Genomic DNA, 20248 nt, shown 5'->3' with positions numbered 1-20248 from the left:
AAACATTTCTAGCTGCTCCTTAAACATTATATTCAAATGTTTCTTTGCTTCCAGTGTTCATGACAAATAGCAGCTTCCGCTTCCACCTGAGGAGAATCGCTGCTGGCTGCTCCCTCCTTTCCGCTCAGGCCAGCCGCCCGTCTTGCGCCCAGAGAAGCCGCCCTCCTTGAGCGGGACTGCGCATGCGCCCCCGAGGCCGCTACGTCACTAGTCCGCGCCACGGCCGCCATGCAGGTCCTCCTCGGACGGAGCCGGGTCGCGTGGGGCGCCTGGCGGCAGCAGCAACAACAACAACCACCCTTTCCCCGGCGCAGCTCCGCCGGCTACTCGACGGCCCTGAGGGTGGCCGGGGGCTCCGGCAAAGGTGGGCGAGGGAGGCCCCCAGAGAGGAATTCGTGAGCCTCTTCCCATTGGCTGGCCCAGGAGGCCGCAGGGCAGTCCTCGCGGGAACTTCAACTCCCAGAATCCCAGGCTATTGGCCAACACCGCTGAGGCTTCTGGGAGATGAAGTCCAAAACCTCTGGCCATTGGTATGGTCCTTTACTGTGGAAGTAGCCCTGTGTATTGTCTTTCCTCCCTGCCCCCGGCCTTGAGTCTGCAGCTCCTAGCGCTACACTGGGGTCCCCCCCCCCCAGCCTTTGACCCTCCAGCTGTTAGGACTCCCATTACCAGAATCCCAGGCCTTGGTAGCAGTGCCAGAGGTTTCAGTGACCTGGAGGCTGCAAGACTGTAGATTGAGACCCAGTGCTGGATAGAGCTCAGTGTGGGTACAGAACCTGATCTTCATAAGTGGCTTTTTCAGAGGGTGGAAAGAGTGGCAGGGCAAAGCCACCGCTTATTTGTTACACAGTATTGGTATAGTTTTAAGCATGTTTTAAATCGTAAACGGTTTAATTGTATTTGGAGCGTATTTGGGTGGCTTTGGGGGTCATGTTATGGAATGCATGTTTTAATGTTGTGGGCCGCCCCAATTGCATTGCACTGAGCGGCGGGATAAAATAATAATAATAATAATGATTATTATTATTAATAATAATAATAGTGCCACTCTATTCTGCTTTAGTCAGGCTTCAATATTGTGTCCAGTTCTGGGCACCACAATTCAAAAAGGATGTGGAGAAACTGGAGCCATGTGTCCAAAGAAGCGCAACTAAAATGGTGAAGGGTCTGGAAACCATGCCCTATGAGGAAAGACTCAGGGAGCTGGGGATGTTTAGCCTGGAGAAGAGAAGGTTAAGAGGTGATGTGATAGCCCTGTTTAAATGGGTTAAGAGGTGATATGATAGCCCTGTTTGGGACGTACAAAAACAAATGATGGTACTTGCCCATAGGGAAACCATATTTGCCCATTGAGAAACCATACTTGCCCATGGAGAATCATTGGAGAATACTTGCCCATAGGGGAATATTGGAGAACCCCAGATGCTCTTTGTAACTACTAAAGGATGTGTTTATATTACAGGTACATCAGTACGAGGGGGAAGGTCCTCACAGAATGAAAGATCCCGGAGGGAGGTAAAAATTCAAGATACGTGTGGATCTTAGACAAGTAGTTATTTGATCTTAAAAGACAGTGTGCTGCTTCAGTGTACCACAAAATAAGTCCCTGTAATATTTGTACAAAACAACCTAATCAAATGTGGATGAGATAGTGCAACTGGTAGGTGGGCCAAACCCAAAGGGTGCTCACCAATGGCTCCTCTTCATCCTGGAGAGAAGTGACCAGTGGAGTGCCACACAGTTCAGTCCTGGGACCAGTGCTATTCAACATCTTTATCAATGACTTGGATGATGAAATAGAGGGCATCCTTGTCAGATTTGTAGGTTATGCCAAATTAGGAGAGGTATCCATTACCCCAAGGACAGGATCAGAATTCAGAAAGACTTTAACAGATTAGAGGTTTGGGCCAAAACTTACAAAATGAAATTCATCAGTGTAAACTATTATACTTGGGCAATAAAAATGGAATGGATGAGTGACACCTTGTTTGGCAACATTACATAAAAGGGGATCTGGGAGTCTTAGGCTTCATCCGACTTCAGAAGTAATGCAGTTTGACACCACTTTTAACAGCCATGGGTCAGTGCTATGGAACTCCAGTAATTGTAGTTTTGTAAGATGTTTAGCCTTCTCTGTCAAAGAGAAGTGCCAGAAACTACAGTTCCCAGAATTTCTTAGCATTGGGCCATGTTTGTTAAAGTGATGTCAAAATGGATTATTTCTGCAGCATGGGAGTAGCCTTAGTAAACCACAAGCTTTAACATGAGCCAACAGTGTGATGGTCCAGTTAAAGAAGTCAATATGATCTTAGGCTGCCTCAACAGGAGTGTAGTGTCTAGATCAAGAGAAGAAAGAATGCCACTCCATTCTGCTTTGATCAGTCCTCACCTGGAATACTGTGTCCAGTTCTGAATACCACAGTTCAAGAGGGATATTGACAAGCTGGAGTGTGCCCAAAGGAGGACAACCAATATACTGAAAGCTCTGGAAACCATGCTGTTTGATGATTGGTTTAGGATACTGGATGTGTTTAGCCTGCGAGAGATAAGGTTAAGAGGTGATGTGATAGTCATGTTTATATATATGAAGGGATGTCATATTGTTTTCTGCTGCTCTGGAAACTATGACTCAGAACAATAGATCCAAATTCCTGTATGGCACGGAGTTGGACTAGATAGACTGAATGGCCCTTGTGGTCTCTTCCAATATTATGATTATAAGATTTTAATTTTTAAGTCACTCTGTCAGTCTCAGAAGATGGCCAGTTTTAACTGTTGTGGGTTCAAAATAAGGAAGCTTCATATTACTAGTTTTCTGATAGAGCTAGGACTTCAACAAGGCCCCCTCCAAACCCACTTACAGAAGTACAGCATTTTAAGGGTGCATCTACACTGCAGACATAAACCAGTTTGACACCACTTTAACTTTAACTGGTCAATGCTATGGAATTCTGGGATTTCTAGTTTTGTGAGATATTCAGCTTTCTCTGTAAGAGCTCTGTGCCACAGCAAACTACAACCCCCAGGATTCCATAGGATGGAGCCATGACCATTAAAGCAGAGTCAAACTGCATTATTTCTGCAGCGTGGTTGCAGACTAAGACACTTTCCAGACCACCCAAAAGGGTGGTCTGTAAAGCGCTCTCATTTGTTGCGTGGAGGAGCCTCAGTGGCCAAACCGCGCAACTCCTCCGCGCAGCAAAAAGAAGCAGCAAAAAGCGGCTTCTTTTTGCAGTGCAGTAATGACGCCACAAGGTGCCAATGGCGCATTTGCAGCGTCACTACTGCACCGTGACGTGCGGACACTAAGCATGTAGAATGGGCGCCACCATTTTGTACTAGGGTGGCGCCCTAGTACAAAACTAGGGTTGGGGGTGTCCGGAAAGGATGCCCCTTTCTAACCCTAGTATGTGCCGCGCACGTACTTTTGGCCCGTGCGGAGCGGGCCCAAGTTTCTTGCGGGAGGGGGGTTGTAAAACAGGCTTAAATCTGTAATATTGTGTCCACAGTTGGCTTCCAGTTAACAAAAGATGTCCCAATCTATAGCAGTATCTTCAAGGTTTCTGATTATCCATATTCTAATCTGAGTACGCAATGGCAGCATCTGCTTAGTGTCTTGATGTATGATATGCTTTTGTTGAAGCAAAGCCTTAAAAATAGAAACCTATGAGAATATAGACCTGGTTATAATATGCCATTATTATGAATATATTATACTACTGAAAGGTTCTTCATCAAGCAAATATATGGACAAAAATTAAGCTTTCTCTATATCTATCTATCTTTGGGGCGGGGGGGGGGGGGAGTCTATGGTCCAAAATACACTGCAGAAATAATCCAGTTGGAGACTGCTTTAACTGCCCTGGTTCAGTGCTTGGGAATTCTGTGAACTGAGCTCTGGTGCCACAACAAACTACAGTTCCCAGGATTCTCTGGTACTGAGCAAGGGCAGTTCAAGTGGTATCAAACTGGGTTATTTCTGCAATGTGTTTTTGGCCCATATGACTGGAGACCAGGGTACAATTCCCCATTCAATCATTAAACTCACTGGGTGACCTGGGCAAGTCGCATGCTCATAAACCTCAGGGGAAGGCAATGGCAAACATCTGAACAAATCTTGCCAAGAAAACCCCATGTTAGGTTCGCCTTAGGGTTGCCATAAGTCAGAAATGACTTGAAGGCACACTGCAACAAATTAGACTGGTCAGTTAATTGGTCCAAGATTGGCCTTCATAGCTGATCAGGGGTTTAAACCAAGATCTGAGTTCAAAACTCATGGGGAAGTTGTTGCTAGATTATGTTTCTCTGAGCTATGTGAAGATATAATTTATATATATATATATATATAATATATAATTTATCTTTTCAAACATGGTTTTCTTCTGCAATTTTTTTTAGCCTGGAATTCCCAGGACAGAGAAGATGGAGGTTGACCAGGACTGGACAAGTGTATATCCAGCTGCAGCAGCTTTTAAGCCCTCTGCTGTACCACTCCCTATTAGAATGGGCTACCCTGTGAAAAGAGGCGTACCTCCAGTAAAAGAAGGCAACCTGGAACTTGTAAAGGTAATGATACATCCTGCAAGTTGTTCTGTGGTATCCTCTTGAATATAGCTACAGGTTTGAGTGTTGGACTACAACTCTGCAGACCAGGTTTAGATTCCCAGCTCAGCCATGAAACGGTCTTGGGCAAGTCACAATCTCTCAGCCTCAGGGGAAGGCAATGGCAAACCTCCTCTGGACAAACCTTGCCATGAAAACCCCATTATAGGTTTGCCTTGGGATCACCATATTTCCGAAATGACTTGAAAGCACACAACAACAACCACAAACCCAAAAAGCACCAGATCCTTCTGATCCTCGAAGCTAAGCAGGATCAACCCTGGTTAATACTTGGATGGGAGACCACCAGTGAATAACAGAGCCTGTAGGCTATATTGCAGAGGGAAGAATTGGTAAAACCACCTCTGAGTATTCCTTGCCTAAGAAAACCCAGTGGAATTTAAAGGATCACTATAAATTGTCGAGTGACTTAATGGCACATATACACACACACACAACTGATGGAAGACATGATCTAGTTAGTATATCCTGTGCAAGTTGAGAGGACAAAATAATTAGCACAAGACATGGACTGCTTGTGTAGAAATGTAGAGGGCTGTGAGACCATAGTCACAGAACAAACATAAACTAAAGTACAATATAATTGTAGACTTGATATAAGGATTACCACTGGCTTGGTTAAGGCAGAACTGCTCGATAACTATTTTGCTTCTGTCCCCACCCCCAAAGAGGACTGTGTGTTTCCATGTAGATGACACAATGCTGGAAGGGTAGCTAACACATTGGAAGAAAGGAACAGAATTCAAAAGGACCTTGATAAGTTAGAAAAGTGTGCAGAAATGAATAAAATTATATTCATTAGAGGCAAGTGCAAAATTCTGCATTTAGACCTCAAACACCAAATGCACAGGTGTGGCATGGGAGATACTGGGCTCTGCAGTACAACATGCAAAAACGACCTTGAGATTATTGTTCATCATAAATTGAACAGGAGCCAACAGTGCAGTGCTGCAGCACAACAGGCAAATAAAACAAAAAAATAAACTTCATTTATATACCGCTTCATACTGCCTAAGCAGTGTCTAAGCGGTTTACAACTGTAAGCTAATTTGCCCCATCAATCTGGGTGTTCATTTTAGCGACCTCAGAAGGATACAAGCCTGAGTCAAGCTTGAGCCCTTTTGCTGGTCTTGAACTCGCAACCTTGTGGTTTTGAGTGAGTGGCTGCAATACAGGCATTTAACCACTACGCCTGCATTTCTAGAATAATAATTTTCAAGTCAAATGAAGTAATGGTCCCGTTATATTCTGTGCTGCTCATACCACATCAATCTAGGTGCCTCTTTTTACAAAGGATATAAACAAGTTGGATCGGATTCAGAGATCCATCTTCTGCTTCCATTTATTTAGTCTATTTGATTTTTGTATTGGCCACCTGGTGATGTCTATGTGTATAGTCTTCTATCTTATGAAGAATTTGTGATGAATAGATTGTTGGTCTCACAAAATTCTATCAGTTGCTCTCCTACTTAATTTCTTGTTCCTAATCCAAATCGTCCGATGGTTTTTCTTCTTTGTTTCATACTTTAGCATTTTAGTCACCTATTATTATCAAGCAATCCTGTTTCCTACAATATGTGTAGTGCTGCTTCAAATGTTCTTTACTTTTTGGGGCGTGTCTGCATTTTTGTGTTCTTCTGTGTCTTTGTTTAATTCTCTCTTTGTTGTTATTTCTAAGTTTTACCCCCAACTTACCATGGCCCATATCAACATACTTTGGGCCCCAAAATGCGCCCTCAAGTTATACATGAGGTTGACATAACACACAAGTATATAGATAGTTAAAATAATGTTATAAATCAGCATGTCAGCAAATCAGTGTTAGGTGTTATGCCATGGTTTACTTACTTCCAGAGTTGTTTTGCAAGTACTGAGTGATTGCTTTCTCATTATGTAGTTGTTTTACATTATACATATGTTAATAAGGTATATCTCTTTCAGATTCCCAATTTCTTGCATCTGACACCAGTTGCCATCAGGAAGCACTGTGCTGCTCTTAAAGGTAAGCTTCTGGCTTTGTTTTATTTTATTTTGACTGAGATTTCATGGTATTCTTCATTCTCCTGAGTACCATTTTTGGTAGAAAGTTATAATATAAAATTAATAAATAGATAAATACACTGGAAGAAACCCTAAAAATGGGGTTGACATCTTAGGTTTAAATATACATTCTTTTCTTCAGAAGTTTCCAAATTAACAGGTGCTAGCTGAGTAGTGCCTGCAAAGAATGTTTGTGAGTCTCCCTTCGCATGTAGTTACAATAAACATCATGGAGTCACCAAGATAAGAGCCAGTGCAAATGCAGGCTGAACCTGAATAAAACAATTCCAACTCTATGATTCTATGAATTTGTCGAGTCTCTACTGCCTGAAGGTCAAGTACTATGACAGGCCTAGGGCTGTCACTAAGGCAGGCAGTTCACTCTACCCAGTGGTTTTGACATTCACATACTGTACTGTGTGGAAGTAGCTCCCAAATTACTACTACTACGAATAGTATATTTGAATGTTACAGTATAACTGCAATGACTCCATTCTGTGGAATCTTGAGATTTGTTCTTTCCTGAGGTGTTTAGACTTTTCTGCTAGAGGGCTCTACTGCCTCATAAAATTACAAATCCCAGAATTCCATAAAATGCAGCCTGGGAGTTAAAAGTGCTTTTAATTGTATAGTGTGAGAAGGGCTCTGGTCTTATTATAGGCAGAGATAATACATATCATTTATTTAACCCTTTCAGATGTTTTGAAACAGTTCACAGACTTTACTGGAAATCTGCTATTTAGTTTCAATTAGAGTAGATGCTTTGAATCAGTTGTTGTATAGTGAAACAACTGAATCAATGGAACTATTCTAGTTGGGACTATCGATAGGAATTAGGCCACTGTCTTAATATTTTTGTAACACGTTTATAAGATTGTCTTGATACTACATATATATGGTGGAAACTGAAAGTTACCTGAAGCCACCTGGTGAGTTCATGCAGAGATGAAAACTGATTGGCATGATTCAGTCTATACCAGATCTTCTGCTCCCCTCCTTTTTTAGCCTGATCTGTTTCTCTGGTAACTGCCTCTACCAGTTTTATGTCATGTATTGATAGTGTAACTGTTCTGCACTTTGCAGATCCAGTATGCTTTGAGGACTGGGAGATGGGAAAATATCTAGGAAGAGAGATTATTTCTTTCTTCTGTGGTGGTGAACCTGTGGCCTTCTAGAGGTTGTTGGACTGCATTATAGCTGTTGTAGATGGGAACTGCTGTCAAACAAAAGCTAGAGTGTTTTGTGGGGTTTTTGGGCTAGAGTACAAAGAGGACAAAAAGCTAGAGTACCATATGTTGCCCAAACCTGAGCTACAAAAATAGAACACTGAGGGTATGAATGGTAAATGCATTTAGGGTAATGGTGCTGGGGGTACTCCAACACCCCAACCATGCATACTTTTATGTCTCTTCATACAAATCTGAAAAATTGATAGTTTAGAATCAATAAAATGCAATTTTATTGGCTAGCTTATGTTGAGTAGCAGTTGTTACTAAAGTGATAAATGTGATCTTACTCCAACCATTAACTCTTCAGACTTCTGCACAGAGTGGCCAACTCTTCTGAACAATGAGGAGAAATGTATGCAGCACTTTCCCATAGAAGTTGACACAGTAGACTATGTTTCAGCAGGGCCATCTGTTCGTAATCCTAAAGCAAGAGTCGTGACTCTAAGAGTAAGTAACTACAGAAAACATTTTCATTTTTAACATTGGGCTCTTAAAATTAGTTCAGTTTATTTGATTGCAGATAAGCAAGCAATTAAATTTGCCACTCCTAGAAGATATTACAAATCAAGAAGTGTTTTCATTGACAGAGCAATCACCAGGAGCCCTGGTGGTGCGGTGGTTAAATGCCAGTACTACAGCTACAACATTGTAGGCTTACAACAGGCTTAGCATATATATATGATCGTATTTTGAGGTGTCAAAGCATTTTACTTGTACTCTTAGTAATCTTTAAAATAACCCTGTAAGTTAAGTTGCTTGTTTTTTATGTCTGTGATAAGATCGTGTTGCATTGTCCAAGCAACCAACCAACCCTGCTAATATCTTATTTTATGTAAATCCCTGACCAAACAAGACTGGGTCCCCTGCACCCTGGTCTTTTGAAACAGTTTGCGTGTAAGATGGCCTGAGTGTTGATTATTAAACATGCAGCAGCCAGCCATATGGCATTTTGTAGCACTGATGATCGGATCAGACATGATTGATAATCCTGCCTTGTGGTGAAGCTCTATTAATCCTCTGTCAACATAATCTGCTGGGAGAAATGAGCAGAAAGAGGTTTGAAGGTAAAAAGCAGATGTTAGTGAGAATAATTTGAATAAGGAGTACAACACAGTTCTCAGTGAACCAATAAAAAACTATGTGAGGCAGTAATGAGTATCTTACACTCTTCCATACAAAAAATCCACTTCACCCAGAAAAAAAGAATATTGTAGTGAAGAGGCCCTTTTTATCTTTCCCTAATGCATGCTTTGTCTTTTAATGCATAGGAAGTGTTTTTTTCATGGAGAAGCATGCAGTTGTGTGAGTCAGGACTTGAGTTAAGTGATATAGTCCACATTACCCAGCCAGGTAGCGGGCTTTCTTAACCAGTTAGGATCCGTGTGCATTTAGTCTGTTTTGGAATGATCTTGATTAAAATGAACTGTCTTTAAAGTCATTTGATTTTTTTTCCAGAATATTAATTTTATTAAAATACATACATATTCATCCATGTGTTGCATTGAACAAAGAAAATGCAACATTTCCCAGCATGCAAGCAGGAACATCCCCCAAGAGCTATTGGTCCATTTCCCTCCCAGAGCCCTCTCCCTGATATCGTTGAATTGCTTTTTTCTCTGTGTGGCCGAAAGGCTTGATTTGTATCCCTGACAGTGTTTGGGAAGCAACACCCAACTAGAGGACAAGGTGCTCCTTATGTGCCATTGTGGGATGTCTATCTCTGATTCAAATTAAACTCATAATGAGCAGAATTACAGTCCAATTTATAATAAGTTCAGCTTGTTGTCAAGTATGAGAAATCTGTCAGTCCACGAGAAGCTCGTGCAGTTTTTTTTAAAAAAACAACAACAAAGTGGTGAAATTCTGAACAGTAACATTAAGACTACAATGTGCAAGGAGCCACACCTTTGAATGCTTCCTAGGTACATTCTCTGTATTACATTTGTCATATTAGGGAGAGATTCCCTCACAGCCTTCTCCCTAATGTGCTAGTTTTGCTAAATTCAGAGAACTTTCTCTCAGGTGAAGCATATAAAAATAGAAGTGAAAATGCACCACTAGCTGTTTACAGTATAGCCATTCATACCTCTACCACCTCACAGTGCGGAGAAGGTCTCTAAAGTTTCAAACCAATACATCAGTGATAAGGAACATTTGGCCTATGACATTTCCCACCTGGCTAACCATGATCTTTTCATGAGCTTATTGTATGGAGCCATTCTGTGTCTTGCAGCCTGGAAAACGTGCATGAGATGGAGTTCTTATTTGCAGCCCAGGAAGGTCTTACATGGAACTATGGCCCGAAACAGGCAGGTAGACAGGTGACTTCCAGGGGTTCCAAAGCATGCCCCTGGAGTGCTTGGAAGCCACCCTGGGATTACGCCAGAGCCGCCTAAGGCAGCCCAAAACCATCCCCCAAAGGAGTGGATCTTTTCCACTCCTTTCTGCTGTCCATTTGTGCTCACTGCGGTCCCTGGGCGATTGGGACAGGAGCAGCTTCTGGCTGCTCCTTCCTGCCCATCTGTTTCACCCCTGGTTTGTAATCCAGAAAACCTATTTTAGAGTTTACTCTAGACTTGAACTCCACTTTGCAAGCTTGATGAGAAAATGTCCAGTTTTGTAAGAATTGCATCCATCCTCTTGTTGGAATGCAGTTCCCAAGGCCTTCTAAAATTGGAATTTCCAAACTGAAATTACCCTTTTCTGAAAAAAGGTTCCCTATTCTTGTTACATTGCCTGAGGGTTCTAGGTGGAGAGACATAGGATTGCAGTCTAAGTCTTAACATAGAACTGTGAGATATGGATACACCTTCTTGCATCCTTCTGAGGTCACTAAAATGAGTACCCAGTTTGATGGAGGCAGTTAACTTACACATTGTAAACCACTTAGAGTGGTATGAAGCAGTATATAAATGAAGCTGCTATTGCTATTGCTATTTTTGATATTTCATTGTGGTCTTAGTCTTTGGTTTGAGGCACTTGTCTGACTAAGCAGCTCCAGTCTATTTTGGATTACAAAATAAATCTGGATGTTTATTAGGATTTTCTGCCTGGCACATATTCTAATAACTTTGTAAAAGCCTCTTAGTTGTCCTGAGACTTTCTTTTCTTAACTTTTTGTTTCTTAAATATTATTTGCTTTTTCCATTAAGATTCTTTAGTGGCCCTTTTCCTGCAATGATTGCCTAGACTCAAAGTTTCTAGTAGTTCATAATTGGAATGCTCTGTAGTAGTGCTGTGTAGCCTAAAACAGCATAACCTCAGTTTTGATATTCAGAGCAGGTTTTCTTGCTTTAAGAAGGCTGCAGATATGTTCTCCAAAAATTCCTGTTTGAGCAGCCTGACACTTGGCTGAATAAAATTGCTACTCTGATTTAACAGTACAGCTCATAGGCCTTTGTATGGCCTTGTAAAACCTGACTAAAAGATAACATGTAAGAATGGTGGAAATATGGGTCTACCAATTCTGATTCCAACTTCCATAAGTCTAGCCTAAGGAGATGCCTAACAGAACTGGTTTATTTGTTTGAACATGAGGATGCTGCTGGGGAATGCTGGGTTGGTTCATAATAGTACTATACTAATCCATGATGTAATTGTTCATGAGGAAACTAAATGGTAATCGGATTCTAGATGGATGGGCAGACCTGACTTAGCTTTGCTTCTGAACTCTGTATGACACTGCTCCAGGCTGGACAGGTGGGGAGAGTTGGTACAATCAATGGAAGCCACATCATGTTCACCTAGAAACGGTTCTGCATTAGAATTGACTGTGAAGCCTTCTGTTACTATTGGTGTACCATCCACCTTACTAACATCGGGCTTTCCCTATCATTCCAGTAGAGATGGTCCTGGAAAACCCTAGGAATTTGGTTGCATGGCTTCCCAATACAATAGAGCAGAGCATACTCTCATTCTTGCCTTTGCTTCAGGATTTGATGGAAGCAGTCTACAGCGGGTTACAGACCGCCGAAAAGCGGTGGCCTGCACCCGCCCCTTTCCCTGCTGTATCAGGGCCTCAGCTGCCAGACCGGCAGCCTCCAAGGCCCTGATCCGCCGCTTTGCAGGCTGCGGGGAAGCGGCAAACGTTTGTGATGCCGTCATGGCGGCGGCCGTGCTAGGGTTAGGGGGTGCATACTTTAATGGCGGTCTGTAACCTGCCTACATATTGGGGTGGGGGAGCACTCCTTTGTCATAGTAGAACCCCTTTCTGATGATTTCATGTTTCCTGTTGCTATCTGCAGAAGTGGAGGTCCCATTAGATTGGTTGTTTTCTGTAAATGTCAGGAGTTGGAAGGATAGTTTGATGCTATGGGAGATTTTATAGTAGCATGTAATGCTATGGGAGATTTTACAGAAGCAACTAATTTTGTCAAAGCTCTCAGGAAACTATGGAATGGTGTTGTGATGGTTCCTGGGACCAAACAGCCTATCTGTTCTGGCTCTTAACCCACAGCAGATCATTGATTTCCTGGGCTCTTGGACCATCTTTTCCCACTCATCCTATATCAATTATTACATCATCATTTCATGTTTATTTAGAATTGTTCATTTATATATATATATTGGTTAAGAATTTTTGTAGCATCCCTTTATTCTTAACATTCGTGCTTAGTGATATATAGTATACCTATTTTTTGTTTTTTTCTCCTATTTTTGACAAGCCAGAGTTAAAAAAACCAGAGAGGCCTAGATGCTCTAACACATATTTCTAAGCTATTCACAATTAGATGGGATTTGTAGTCCTTGATGTCACTGGATCCTTGTCTCCATCACCTACCTCGACCAGCATCCTGGGGATCCACTGTCAGGATAGAACAAAAAGGACTCAAAATGCATGGTCTCCAGAGGCCTTTTAAAACATCTGATTGGAAGTTTCTCGAACTTCCTGGTCTTACTCAAGTGATTGGTCAGATGGGCATTTCATCAGTTGTGATGTAACCCTTCATTAGAATGTGATGTCAACCTCATTAGCATGTACCCTCCCCCAGCTTAACTCTTTGTTTTTTGGGATAAGTGCTCATATGAATGGGGAAGAGGGAACCCCCATTTATGACAGGTGTATCATGATAAGCCATAGAAGCAATCACATCTGAGACACCTTTTCAATGCTGTGGCTCTCTGGTTTGGACAATAAACAGATTTGAAGAAAACTGGTGTCACACATGACTATATTGTAGGCAAGGTGTTCAAGATTATGGCGGCATCTCAGTGGCATCTGTGCTTGGATTAAACTAATTGACTTGGTCTGTTCCAATCTGTGTTCTGGTCCAGGTTTGAGGCAAGTAATATTGAGGAGAAGGAAATATGAATTATGACTCTGCTCCTTAATATTTTTCAATGGCTTTTTTGATGCCACTGGCCACAGTATTCTGGACCATGTCCTTGGGCTGGAGGTACAATTTTGCAGTGTATCAGCATTTACAGATAATAATCATAGGTTCCAGAAAATAACCATGGATTATGTGCTTTCACTTTCTGGCCAATTAACTGTAGTGTGTCCAAAAATATTAAATATTGTGTTCTTAATATTGTTTTATATTTACTTGAAACTGTTGGGAGTAGTTATTTTGAGATTTAGCTGCCATTGGGATGTCATCAAGCTCTGTTTTTCTGTAACAGTTTCTCCACCCTGTGCTATACACATGACAGTGGAAGGCAATAGAACTCCTCTGTGTTGAACTCCATTCACCCGCCCCAGCTAACCATCTTCTATCATTAAGTGTATGGCAGGCTCTACATCTCCCATTCCTCTTGAATGCTGTGCCTTAATGGTGACTCTTGTTCTTTGAGGGAGAAATTCACTTGATATGATTTCATGAACAACTTGATTCTATATGTGTGTTAGTGCATGAAGTCTTCGCCATCTATGAAGGCAACAAGTTGTCTTATATGCTTACATAGCATTGATTGTGATATCAAACCTGCTAAGAGACTGGTTTCTCTCCAGATTAAGCTTTCAAGCCTCAACTTGGATGACCATGCGAAGAAGAAGCTCATTAAACTTTTAGGAGAGAGGTACAGCAAGGGCACAGATACCCTTACCATTACAACAGACAGGTATTGTAATATGAGAAAATTGTCTAATGTGGATAGTTAAGGTCTCAGCTGCTAATAACCATCTCTCTTGATTTCCAACAACTTCTGTAACTTTAAAAAATATTGGTGGGATACAGGTCATCCAAATCTGCTGCTGCCCTGGTTTGCTGCACGAGGGAGCCGCAGCGGACAAACTGCACAGCCCCCCTCGCACAGCAATAAGAACCCGCAAAAAGCAGGTTCTTTCTGCAGCGCCGTTATGGTGCTGCAAGGCACCAATGGCGCACTTGCGGCATCACAAAGGCACCAGGACGTGCAGACACTATGTGTTCGTCACGTCAAAATGGTGGCGCCCGTATGTACAGGGCGCCGCCATTTTGACGCCCTTGTCACGTGCGAGGGGCAAGTCATGTTTGGAAGTGTTGCCCCTCGCACGTCACGACGGTGCCCCATAGGGCCCGTCTATCCAGCACCATTGCGTCCTAATTTGAAGGTGTTCAGTTACCATGACATTTGGATTCTGATGTGGCCAAAACAATGTACAGTATGTCCTAATTAGTCCTTATTTGTCTGGGTTAGAGAACCAGTGTGGTGTAGTGGTTTGAGTGTTGGACTACGTCTCTGGAGCTCAGGGTTTTATTCCCCACTCAGCTATATACACCCACTGGGTGGCCATGGGCAAGTCACACTCTCTCAGCCTCAGAGGATGGCAATGGCAACCCCTCTCTGAAGAAATTTGCCCAGAGTCATCATAAGTAAAAAATGACTTGGAGACACACAACAATAACAACAGCAAATGGCTTAGTAGCATGCCGTTTGTATTACTGTAACACACTCTCTGTGTTTGTAAACTTCAGCTGTTTCAAAGTGATGCCAGATTGTAAACCAGAGCTGGCTACAGGGAGTACAAAAGCATCTAGTTGAAACAGTTCTTCTGGCTGTGCTTTTATTTCTGGTCTCAAGTCAGTGCTGGTTATGACCTAGAAAGCTGTATATGGCTCTGATCCAGGTTATCTGAAAAACTACCTCCCCATATGAGCCTCCCATGTCTTTAAATCTTTGGGGGAGGTCCATCTTTCTGTCCAGCCATCCTCACAGATACATCTAGTGGGAAGAGTGCCTGCTCACAGCCTTTGCAACTCCCTTTGTAAGAGAGATTTGACTGATGGCTGATGCTGTGTCCTTTCATAGGCAGATGGATACCTTTGGCAGGTCTTCGAGACATTACTGCTCACAACATTTATGTCCTGTGTGGTTTTTATTTGTTCTTCTTTCTAAGAGTTATATTTTAACTACTTTTAATGTTATTGATAATTTAATTTTTAACTTTTGTATGATGTAAACTTTTTAGCTGTGCCATTTAACTTATATAATGGTTCAGATTATGATTATGACTGAACAACTTCCTTTTTATTTCTTTTCACTATATTACTATATTAATACAGTGGAGCCTTGCCTTATGCGCAGATCCATCCCCCCCGCATAAGACAAATACCACGTAGGTTCAAGCCCCATTCAGTAGAATGGGGATTGTGCTCACAGCAGCGCGGTGTGCACACACGCCATTCAATTGATTGCAGCACGGCTTCTGTGTAAACCGGAAGCTGTGCATGGCGCACCTGCATATGGAGCGGGTGCGCTGTACTTGGTAAAAAAAATCCTCCCTGCCCTCTCAAATGTGATGTATTTTGACAAGTAATGTTTACTGTGAACCACTTGAAGTGCAGATCTAAAACTCTGGGAAGCCTGTTTGTACAGTGGACCCTTGTTATACGCTGGGGTTTGGTTCCAAGATCCCTTGTGGATAACAAAATCCATGGATGCTCAAGTCCCATTAAATATAATGACATAGCGAAATGGTATCCCTTATAAAACATGGAAAATCAAGGTTTGATATTTGAAATTTATACTTTTTTTGAACATCTTCAAACCGTGAATGCTTGAATCTGTGTATAAAAAATCCATGTATAAGAAGGGCCGACTATATAACAAGGCAAAATCCTATGGTTCTTCAAGCTGCTAATTCTCAACTTTCAATTCCACTACTCAAAAGCTCTAAATATTTGAAAGTATACCTTATATTTATTTTTGTTTTTTCCTTTTCTTTCAGGTGCCCTTTAAGAAGACAAAATTATGACTATGCAGTGTATCTCCTAACAGTTCTATTTCATGAATCATGGGTACGTGTTTTTTCTTTTTAATAAAACTCTTAACGTTGTAAGTTACAAACTCAGTACAATATGCACTGTAAAAACAAACAGCAAAGCTTAACTTAAGGAGTTAAACAGACTGACCAAAAGGCCGGTGTAGCAGTGGAGTGGGAGCATGGCAGCTGCACAACACATGCCCCGATTCCACCCCCAAGCTGCCATCACGCTGACCGACCACACGGCAGGTGACATTACAGCGCTCCTGTAGTGCAGCGTACAGATGGCGCATGCCAAAAGGAGTGCTGGAAAATGCTGCCGCAGTGGCAAAGGTGAATTTTTGCCAGCTCCAAAAGCAGCAGCATTTTGCCATTTTTTTTAGAGACGGCAAAGTGCCAGATCTGGGACATGGTGTGCGGTTGCTATAGCTACAATCCAGCATTGAAAGGGACAGTGGGATGCCGTTCTATTGGGGCGGTCTGTAGAGCCCCTTTGTTGTGTAACATTTTTTTTGCTTAATTTTTTTCTCATAAATCATGGCTTATCTATACTGAAAGAGGATATCATCTTTTCAAAACACTTATCAAAAAGCACTAATACTACAGTCATAACAGATCTATTTTTATTCTTTAAAGAAAGAAGACTGAGCAATACAGATCCATGTTTCTGACTATATAGAAAGCTGATTTTTCAAAATTAAGAATAGATATGTTAGTTCTTCCTTTTGAAGGTAACAGTGCTAGCCTTAGTTATGATGAGTTAAACAGTTGGCATGAGATCCTGTCAGTCATCCTATCTAAACTGAGCGTCTGCCCTAAAATGCACACGTAAAATATACCCAACAGAGGAAGACAGGCTACCTACCAGTGCCAAACATCTAGTGAGGTTTGTCTGCCATTACTAATATTCTCATTGAAGGGATTAGTATTAGTGTGCATAAAAACAATGTTCACAATCACTGCTGCAGGTAATGAGAACTGCTTTAATTGCACTTTCTCCAACTAAGGAGTTCTTAGCTGTTGCCTATCTTGCTATGTATATAGATACAAATATTTTCTGTAAGAGGCAAAATTTCCCTTCACTGGCATCTACTTTTTTGTAGTTATCCATACACTGATTCTAAGTGCAGGAAGCTCAACACTCGGGGTCATTAATTCCAGATGAACACATCTGTCCTGGGCTCTAGCATTACTTAGTGATGGAAGACTTGGCCATATGATATTACTGTGTGAGTGCTTGGTGTGTATTGAATACACACAAGTCTCATGCCCTTTTATTACCTTTCAACTTCCACATGAATACTTAATGGCCTCATCAGTTGTAATTGTCTTTGATTTCAATGAAAAATTCATGGCCTGCTACAACACATTGGAATTTTTCCATGATCAGAGGTGATCCCTCAGAAGGGAACTACTTTCATACATTCTGGAAGCTTTAAATGTGCAAATTTTTAATTTTGGAGTAGGGGCAACCTAGCAGAATATATTTAAATAGCTTAGTGGGACAAAAAGTATTTTTAATAGATGTTATAGAATAGGAGACCAACGTTAGGGCTCAGGTCCTTGATTAGCTGTGAAACTCATTGTGTGGCCTTGGGGTAAATTGTGGTCAAATAGTGCAAGACAATGAGAGATCTGTGACCAGATCATCAATGGCTTTTTTGGAAGCTTTTTTAAAAAAATGGGCTAGTAGGAACAGTCTTTCAGAACATTAAAGCCACAGTGCACAACACAATTCAGCAATCAGTTTTTTCATTCCAAAAGTATAGATAATTGTGGAAATACTTAGTTTTATCAAGAATGGGCATTGCTAGGGCTGGAATTTGTGAAAGGCAGTTCAAGACATTGATGGCCAGTTGGCAATCTACTGTACAGTGGTACCCCGGGATACGAATTTTCCGGGGTACGAAAAAGTTAGATTGGAAAAAACTGTTCCGGGTAACGAAAGATTTTTCGGGTTACGAAATTCATTTCGGCGCGAAATTTAAATGCGAAGCGCGGCTAGCGGCTTTCCAGCGCTAACGGAAAGCCTTTTCGGGTTGCGAAATGTATCGGGTTACGAACGGCGCTGCGGAACGAATTAATTTCGTAACCCGAGGTAGCACTGTATAACCAAACCTGAGAAGTTCGGTTTTATCCAAAACAAACAGAAAACAAATTCCAGATCACCTTTGTTGCATTACCAAACCACTGTCTCGCTAGGACTGAGTCTCATTTAATTAGTCCTCATCCAGTCTGTTAGAAGTTCCTTGTGCCAGTTGGGTTCAGTGCTCATCAGAGTTAGATAAAAAGAAGTAAACTGATTGTCATTACAAGTGTTATACTGGTGACACCTTGCTTCAGACTTTTAATTGACTTCACTTAGTTAAATATCACTAGGAGAAAAAAAAATTAGGGCTAGTGCCCCATGGTAATGCTTCTGGCCTTTTAAAAGTTACTTGGTCTGCTAATTTGAGATACAAGGTAGTGGCCCAGATTACACCTCTGATCTAGCAATGCTTTAAAACCCTATGAATAAAAGAACAATAGAGTGCCATAGATAGAACAGAAATTTTGATTTCTGAAACCCTGTGAAAGTTGTTTGCCAGCTCGGAATGGACCAGTTGTGATATACTGTCTGCAGTTCCCAGGCCAGTGAGACACTTCACAAGGATACAATGGTTGATGGTGCTGGACACCTCAAAGGAAGAATTCAGAAAAGCCACTGAAGTCACACAATTCTGTCATAGCCGGTCATCCATATGAGAAACCAAAAACAATTTAATTCCCCACATCCATTTGAAACAGTAGAGAAGATAATCAGTTTCATCCAAGTGTGCTGGGAGCTGAGTACCCACCACCTGTTCAAGCATCATTTCAAAAAGAGACAGATCACTACCAAAAACTGAATAAGGTAATTCTCTCAAGAAACTTTGTAAGGATGAGTTGAACAGATGGTGCATTTCTCAAAAAAGTACAGTATTTTCTGGCGTATAAGACTACTTTTTAACCCAGGAAAATCTTCTCAAAAGACAGGGGTCTTATACGCCGGGTGTCGTCTTATAGGGCAGGTGCTGAAACTTCTGAGCCAGACTGGAGAATCTGTGGTTGTCGCATATGGTAGGGGGAGCTCAAAAACAGCCGCAGCCACATCCCCTCCGTATGTGGCAACTGCTGTACAAGTATGGTAGAAGAAAATCTGGAGACAGGGAGGGCTGGGCAGGCAGGGAGAGCTGTCCAATCCAAGCAGGCTTTGTATACAACAAGTTTTCTTGCTAAGTACCTGCATGCCATAAGCATTTGAATTAAAATTACCATTTTGAAATCAAATCTGAGTTTTTTTTAAAAAATTATTTGGAAGAGGGGTAGTCTTATATGGCGAGTATATCCCAAACTCTATATTTTAACTGGAAAAGTTGGGGGTCGTCTTATACGCCAAGTCGTCTTATACACCGGAAAATACAGTACATAGTCACATTCTGGGCCTGATTCTACTCCTTTCTGGCAAGAGATTCTGAGAAGCATGTACTCTCTTTATCCAGTAATGCATATTTTTGATGGGATAGACTAGTCATGATTTGTCACCTTTTTATGACATCCATCCTCCTGGCCATTCTGTTATTATATCCACAATACCTCCCTCAACAGCCCTGTTTGAAAAAGCATCTTACACAACTTACTCATGGCTCCTTGGTTTGCTTTGTACCGTATTACATACTGCTTAAACATGGCGGATTTCAGGGCTCTCTGTCCAAAAAAGCTGTAGGTGATCACCCTTACTTAATCGAGACAATGGCTTGATTCCTCTAAAATCAAATGGGAAATGTCTTCATTTACATAAATTTCTATGTAAACATTTGTGAATGAATTAGCCTATTGTTGGACCATATATTCAGCCAAAAAGCTATGTAGCATCTGCAAAGTCTCGTACTTTGTTCACACAAGAAGGAAGGAAATAAACAGGGCAACAACATTTTTATTCATTCACACAAGACCTTTGAGGGTGATAAACAGGGCAACATGTTTATCCAGATTATTAGAAGAACCCATTTATGTCTTTGTTCCATCTGTCCATCCAACCCCTCTGTGGATACATTAAAATAAAACACATCAAAATAAAATGTAAGAAGACATTGCTCCAGTGAGCTTGTAATTGAAATAATAATTATGATACAAGAATTATTTTTGTTTT

The 20248-nt window shown here is 41.5% G+C and overlaps 1 protein-coding gene across 2 annotated transcripts in view; it reads left to right on the top strand.

The window, feature by feature from the left end:
- Positions 1-20248, top strand: part of MRPS35 (mitochondrial ribosomal protein S35) — a 40903-nt gene that overhangs the window by 18551 nt on the left and 2104 nt on the right. Inside the window, exons 3-9 of one of the 2 annotated variants that reach the window (XM_089524857.1) lie at positions 55-364; positions 1463-1515; positions 4399-4566; positions 6565-6625; positions 8200-8339; positions 13843-13952; positions 16042-16111. In XM_089524857.1, coding sequence (XP_089380983.1) covers positions 229-364; positions 1463-1515; positions 4399-4566; positions 6565-6625; positions 8200-8339; positions 13843-13952; positions 16042-16111 — 738 coding nt within the window. In that variant the 5' untranslated portion in view covers positions 55-228. Of the gene's footprint in view, positions 1-54; positions 365-620; positions 1241-1462; positions 1516-4398; positions 4567-6564; positions 6626-8199; positions 8340-13842; positions 13953-16041; positions 16112-20248 lie in introns of those variants that run through there. The other variant, XM_089524858.1, reaches the window with a different exon arrangement.

This window comes from Sceloporus occidentalis, unplaced genomic scaffold, assembly GCF_023333645.1.
Source record: "Sceloporus occidentalis isolate IW3139 unplaced genomic scaffold, rSceOcc1.0.p SCAF_5, whole genome shotgun sequence".
NCBI lineage: Eukaryota > Metazoa > Chordata > Lepidosauria > Squamata > Phrynosomatidae > Sceloporus > Sceloporus occidentalis.
The sequence above is the reverse complement of the archived record's forward strand: the minus strand, read 5'-3'. Positions and strand labels throughout refer to the sequence as shown.